This window comes from Branchiostoma floridae, chromosome 2 (assembly GCF_000003815.2).
Source record: "Branchiostoma floridae strain S238N-H82 chromosome 2, Bfl_VNyyK, whole genome shotgun sequence".
Taxonomy (NCBI): domain Eukaryota; kingdom Metazoa; phylum Chordata; class Leptocardii; order Amphioxiformes; family Branchiostomatidae; genus Branchiostoma; species Branchiostoma floridae.
Window position 1 is genome coordinate 17,629,836 of NC_049980.1, and position 6,291 is coordinate 17,636,126.

Below are 6,291 nucleotides of genomic sequence, written 5' to 3' on the forward strand. Positions count from 1 at the left end.
ATTTTTTTCTTTCTTAGTCCACGCTCCTCACCCCCTCCCTAATAAATTTTCCTTCTATTTCCAGACCCTCTACAGATCACTATATTCCCCAGGATCTTCATAGGGAATTCGCTCACTCGGTGGTTTTATGAGGTGGTTATAGCAAAGGACCAGGCGTTATGACACCATGTACACCGAGGAACAGGCGGGTCATTAACGTTATTAAGTTATAATTACTGATGTTAAAATGGTCCTGTCCTTTTGTAGATATAACTGGGGCAGAGTTCCCTCGTTCATTATGCGAATGAAGTCTTAACTAATCCTTTCTGGTGATGTATTATAAATGTTACTCAGTGATTATGCAAATAATGCCCTTATTATCATAAATCATCAGCTGATCATCTTGTCTAGCCAAACAAAATATGTTATCTAATAATTATGTTGTTCAAAGTATCAAAGTCTTCTCTTAGCAGAGAAGGCTATCATAGCATTTCCTCATATATTACGTAAATATGACCCTGATTTGCATGATTTATTTCTGCTAATGATCACCTTTACTTAGCCTTTAAATGCATCAAGAATGAAATTCTTATCGTTTACCACTATTGCATTATCATACGTCCTAGTGAAATATGCAAATTAGGTACACATTTGCATAATTGATGTCTATCAATATTTTTCTCTTTTCAGTTACATATGTTGCATGTTTGAGCATCCTATTATGAAATGCAACAGATATTCCATTTCCATTTTGTTAATTGATATAATTCTTTTGGTTACATTATTGTCTAATGTATAATTTTTACACGTCTATTCAATCTTGTGACTTTGGAGGAAGACTTTGTACAAGCCACGAGGCTTTTTTCTTCCCCCCTGCACGTACTTTCTTCCTTTAACTTGTTTTATGTTAACTTTTTAAAGATTGTGCAAAATAAATAAAGTCAAAAGTCATATTTCAAACTTTCATTATAAATTATGCAAATTAGCATAATTATTATCTAATTATGTAATGCATCACCCAAGATATCTAAATACCAAATATCATGACGGCCTTTCAACTTCTTCCCCAGTTATTCATGTGCTAAGCTCAAAACGAAAACTGCAGTTCCAAACAACTTGCTAGGGGACCAAACTTAGTAATACACTACATACTCCCTGCCCCAAGACCTATTCACTACTAAAAAATCAGGAACCTGGCTCTTGTAGAAAGTTTGACCTCCAACTTTAAAGCTCCGCTGCAGTACCGCAACTTGTTGCCAGGGGGCCCTTAATCGAACTTGACCTTCCTTTCTTAACCTCTAGCTCTACATATCTGCCAAATACCATGCAAAACCATTCGCATCTTCTAGAGTTATGCTGTCCGCTAACAAACGGACACACACACTCAGTCCGCTGCAGTACCGACGGAAAATGCCAGGCCAACCACTTTCGAACTGGACCTTCCTTTTCGCAACCGCTACTCAAATACCAAATATCATGAAAATCCATCCAAAGCAAGGCTTCTGGAGTTATGTTGATTTACCTACATTTACACCCGCAGCCACAGATGCTCAACCGAAAACATACCCTTCTTGTCGAAGGCAAATACGATTAGACAACTCTTCTCTCAATTCGTCACTTCATGAAGAAGACAGACAAGCCACCAGTACTTTGATATTCACTTGTGTAGAAGTTTCACAGAACAGGTGAGTACTTTTTATCTCTCTATACGCCAACACTTTTTAATTCGATCGCGACGATGTATCATATCATTAGATGCTATCATTACAGCGGGAGAATTAGACAAAGCTACTTCACCTCAAGAAAGATAATTTAAGTGGAAGCGATATGCCAACAAACAAAATGTTCAATGTGGCAAATCAATTTTTCAGAAACCCATTTAACCTAATTATGCTTACAAACGGATACTTAGTTTAGCCATACTGTCCATTTTCACAAATCTGGTGATACTTGTCTTCCAGATTCTATTTTGAGCTATCTAGGACCATCATTCTGCTCAAAACTAAATACCAGAATGTCTAATCATGCAGAGTAAACAGTCTTTTCAAATCACAGCAGGCAGGCTTAGAAAGACCTGAAACACCTGATTATCTATGTACTTTGAGACATACTAAGTACTATGTACTTTTATGACGGTCAACAAATATCTCAGTAGAATTTCACATCTGTACACAGGTTTTGTAGATTATAGTTCAGCTTCTTAGTCAGTTTGACGAGAAGGTCTTAAATTCTATTTGGTTTGGGAGGCAACTTTCTTCTGACCGTAAAGATATGTATTCTAAAACAACAAGTTGTATTAAAAACAAACTGTTGTCTGACCAATACACTGTGGAGTTCGACAAGGCTGTAGTCTTACTTCAACATTCTTCAACTTGTTCATTAGTGACATAGATTCAGAATTTGACCACTCTTGAATGTTGTAACCCTGCAATTCTACACTGTATGAAAGTAGCTTGTCTACTATATGCTGATACACGATTTGGCTTACAATTGTCTATACCAGAAGAGTACTGGAAATCTTGAAGGTTGAAAGCCAACCATAAAAAGAGAAAAATCGGTTCACAGAGGCAGGTCGCTTACCAAGAGACTGTTCCTTCTTGTTCAATAGTAATGTAGAAGAAATTGTATCTTCATATTGTTATTTAGGCATAATGGAAACGAGGCCTTTGACTGGTCAACGTTGTCTGTTCACTCACCACGGTAGTGGGTAGTCGGCGTCAGACAACTCACCGGTGTTAATTACGGGTAGACAATCTACCAAGAGACTGTTCTTTCTTGTTCAATAATAATGTAGTAGAAATTTTATCTTCATATTGTTATTGAAATTGTATCTTCATGTTGTTATTTAGGCAAAGGGCGTTGTATAATTGTTTGGGTATTTGACAATTACGAGTAGACAACTCTTCCCATAATTCGTCACTTCATATCCGGTAATAGAAGACAGACAAGCCACCTGTACTTTGATATTCACTTGTGTAGAAGTTTCACAGAACAGTACAGAACAGGTGAGTACTTTGTATCTCTATACTCCGAAACCAGCTCATATGCAGCTATTCGCAGCACGGAAAATTCTGTTGCGCATTTCATATGCAATTATAAGCACCTCATGTAAAATGGATACGCTGAAGTTGTAATTCAAAGGCCAGATTGGCTCGACGTACAATTTAATTTATTCCGAAAAAATTCCAAATGTTGGGCGTACGGCTGCGTATTGACAAAATTGCATGCGGAAACCACGCCCATTTGAAAATATACGCAGGTGTGACCCCACCTTAAGCAAATGTTGCTGTAGATTCAAATAGTGGGATAGCACATCTTTTGAATTCATTTCCTCCCCAAGTCTTCACATGCATTGCCGCTAATGTTGTCATTGTTTCAACCATATGTTTGATTAATTTTGTCTACTTTATTCAGTAGCTGCTACCTTTCTCTCTTGTATCTTTCACAATAGTCATTGTAATGTTCTGCTTTTTCCTGTATCCTATATGTATGACTATATGGTTCTGCTATTCCATAGCGTTCATCTAGTACAGCTGCACAATCTGTGGACCCGTGGTTTCCAAGGGACTGCCTGTCTGTTAAAACTACTGTTGTCCTTGTTTGTTCACTTCATGTAGCAACTGTGAAATGTGTAAATTTTGTTACGCTCTTCCTCCTCTTCTTTTCCATGCCAAACAAATAATGTCAATGGCCTGGAATAGGCAATTGCCACCACGGATACTAGCCGTGTTCGATTACATGATAATTAGTGAGACAATTGTGTCAGGACAGAGTAAGAATAAATCATATAGTAGCTAGGCAAAGTGAAGGTAAACATCGTGTACTTATTTACAGAGGTTACGTTTCTTTTGACAGAAATCTTTTCTTGTAACATATTCAGTATCACCAAATCTCATAAGACGTACTGGAAAGAAAGCACCATGAACAACATGATTCAGAATGACTTTACCTACGGTGAACATGATGAACACTTCTTCAACCAGGGATTCAATGCATACTGCAGAACAGATATTCAACAGGTAAGTCAAGATAGTCAATCAACTTTGAAAGATCCCTATAGTTTTGCAGATGTTATATTACGTATGTATAAATACCTTGAGAGGATAGGTCCATAGAGATCTCCAACCCAATGTGGGGTAGATGCTGCACAAAAGATCTCTCAATCCCACTGTTTTCAATGTGTCGGATTTATGTAACCCGGAGGATTAATATTAATGAATGTTAAGCACTAGTTTTATCTCTGGTGCATTTGTTAATTCTCCGTTTGTACACTTTGTGGAAATGCATGTTTGTTCCTTTCACCATCACGTCCAATCTGAGTTGATGTATCATATAAATCTGAATTGAACACAGAAAATGTTAGAGGACGAAGTCCGCACAGACTTCTACCGAGACGCCATCTACAACAACAAACACCTCTTCAAGGACAAGATCGTCATGGATTTTGGATGTGGATCTGGTATTTTGTCAATGTTTGCAGCAAAAGCTGGAGCGAAGAAAGTTTTTGGGGTAAGAACGTATGATTTATGATCTCCACCCAAATAACTCATGTTATGCAAAGTACGCCTTATCTTAGCAGAAGAAGGCTTTTCCCGGCTTTGAGGTTTCCATCATTTACCACCATAGGTTTGAAGTATTTTCACATTTATTATGCAAGTCAGGCTTTTTATTGCACAGTTTTCTATCTGTAGATGTTTCTCTCTTTCTCTTTTACATTGTCACGAGTTTAAATAGTCCTATCTTGGAACGAAGCGGGTGTATGATATTTTCTCATTGATTATGCAAAATTAGACCCTGATTGGCATAATGAAAATTTAGTCGTCTCAATCATCAATAGGCTTTCTAAGATCATAACGATACATTGTCAACCTCTTTTTGAGTTATTCTGTAGCTAAAAAACGCCAGGAGTGGGGTGGGGGTGGGGGTGTTGTTAGGGCAATCCCAAACCACTTACCCTTCCTTCCAAGCGCTATCTAGCAGGTCCAGAACACGAGATGTCAAAACCGGAAGTTCCTCTGAGGTGCCTCAACAAGACGCAAGGGCCAAGACGACCTACATCTAACCATTTCGAGGACCCGTCAAGAAGTACCCATATCATATATATAACACATTTGACGTTGTATTTCTCACAGGTTGAAGCAAGCGACCTTGCAAAAACAACGAAGAAAAACGTGAAGAAGAATGGACTTGACCACAGTGAGTATCCAATTAAAAATATCCTACGGTCGTGATTACGGATTAAAATGTATCTTTCCATTTATAAATTTTACAACAATATAGCCTTCATGATACATTTACGTGTTCCTCCTTCAGCATGACGAGGACCGCTTTGTCATCCATGTTTAGTTGGTCTGAGTCAATACATAGTTTTACATTGTCATGCACGGCAAGGTTTGATCTTTAAAGTTTTTATCGGTGTTATCACCGAGATTACCCTATTATGTGAGCAGGAGTTGGCTGTTTATTCCATTGTCAACTATCAGAGTTGTCTGTTTCTGCATTACATCATCGGATACAAACCCGCTGTGATATACTGACGTCAACAACACATAACATGCTGAATATACATATAACTTGAATGATGTATTTTTTCCAGTCATTACGATCTTGGAGGGAAAGGTCGAAGAGATTGAGCTTCCCGGGGTCGACAAAGTGGACATCCTGCTGAGCGAGGTTATGGGCGTGGGGCTGATCCACGAGGGCACGCTGCAGTCTCTGGTCATCGCCAGAGACAGGTTTCTGGTGAGTCACATTGTCATGTATATAGTGTTAAGATGGATAAGACTTCTCGACAATGAGAAGCAAAATTCACAGTAATGTTTGCATTACATAGCAAAATCTTAACGATATGAATTGCACTTCAACAAGCAAACAGAGCAATGACCCTCCCCAAACCAGATTTTTTTTCAACATAGCTATTGAAAGGTGTACCTATCAGTAAGAATTTTATTTTTTTATTTCTGACAGGAATTTCTGTCAGTAGTAAGTAACTATGGATAAGACGATCCTTTCAATAAGTATGACGTTTGTCATTCAACCTACTGTTATCGTTGACCGATCTGTTTGTGGATGATAATGATAATGGCAATGATGATTTGGAATTGTTATTGAGGTGATTCCAATATATGATCAATTTATGTAGTAAAAGTTGTTTATCTAAAGTAACAGGGATGTTAAATAGTTAACGTAAAGTGGTGGATGTTTTGTGAAAATTGGCCACCAGCGAGTGACTGGTGACATGTTTCAATCTGCATTTCCGATAGAAACCTGTTGGTATCCTGTTTCCCGACAGAATACACTCTACATATGTGC

General features: G+C 38.0%; 2 protein-coding genes across 4 annotated transcripts in view; both read left to right on the forward strand.

The window, feature by feature from the left end:
* LOC118409796 (protein arginine N-methyltransferase 8-like) overlaps positions 1 to 6,291 on the forward strand; it is a 16,894-nt gene that overhangs the window by 6,516 nt on the left and 4,087 nt on the right. The window lies entirely within an intron of this gene.
* Positions 1,583 to 5,811, forward strand: LOC118409797 (protein arginine N-methyltransferase 1-like). Of its 3 annotated transcripts, none has more exons than XM_035811111.1 (6): positions 1,583 to 1,664; positions 2,829 to 2,984; positions 3,835 to 3,998; positions 4,333 to 4,488; positions 5,112 to 5,175; positions 5,576 to 5,811. In XM_035811111.1, exons 3-6 carry the CDS (start codon positions 3,900 to 3,902, stop codon positions 5,794 to 5,796), a joined length of 540 nt encoding a protein of 179 aa, XP_035667004.1. In that variant the 5' UTR covers positions 1,583 to 1,664; positions 2,829 to 2,984; positions 3,835 to 3,899; the 3' UTR covers positions 5,797 to 5,811. The 3 variants fall into 3 exon arrangements, with proteins under 3 accessions (XP_035667004.1, XP_035667002.1, XP_035667003.1); XM_035811109.1 differs by having other exon boundaries at positions 1,584 to 1,664; positions 3,860 to 3,998; XM_035811110.1 differs by having other exon boundaries at positions 1,584 to 1,664; positions 2,829 to 2,971; positions 3,857 to 3,998.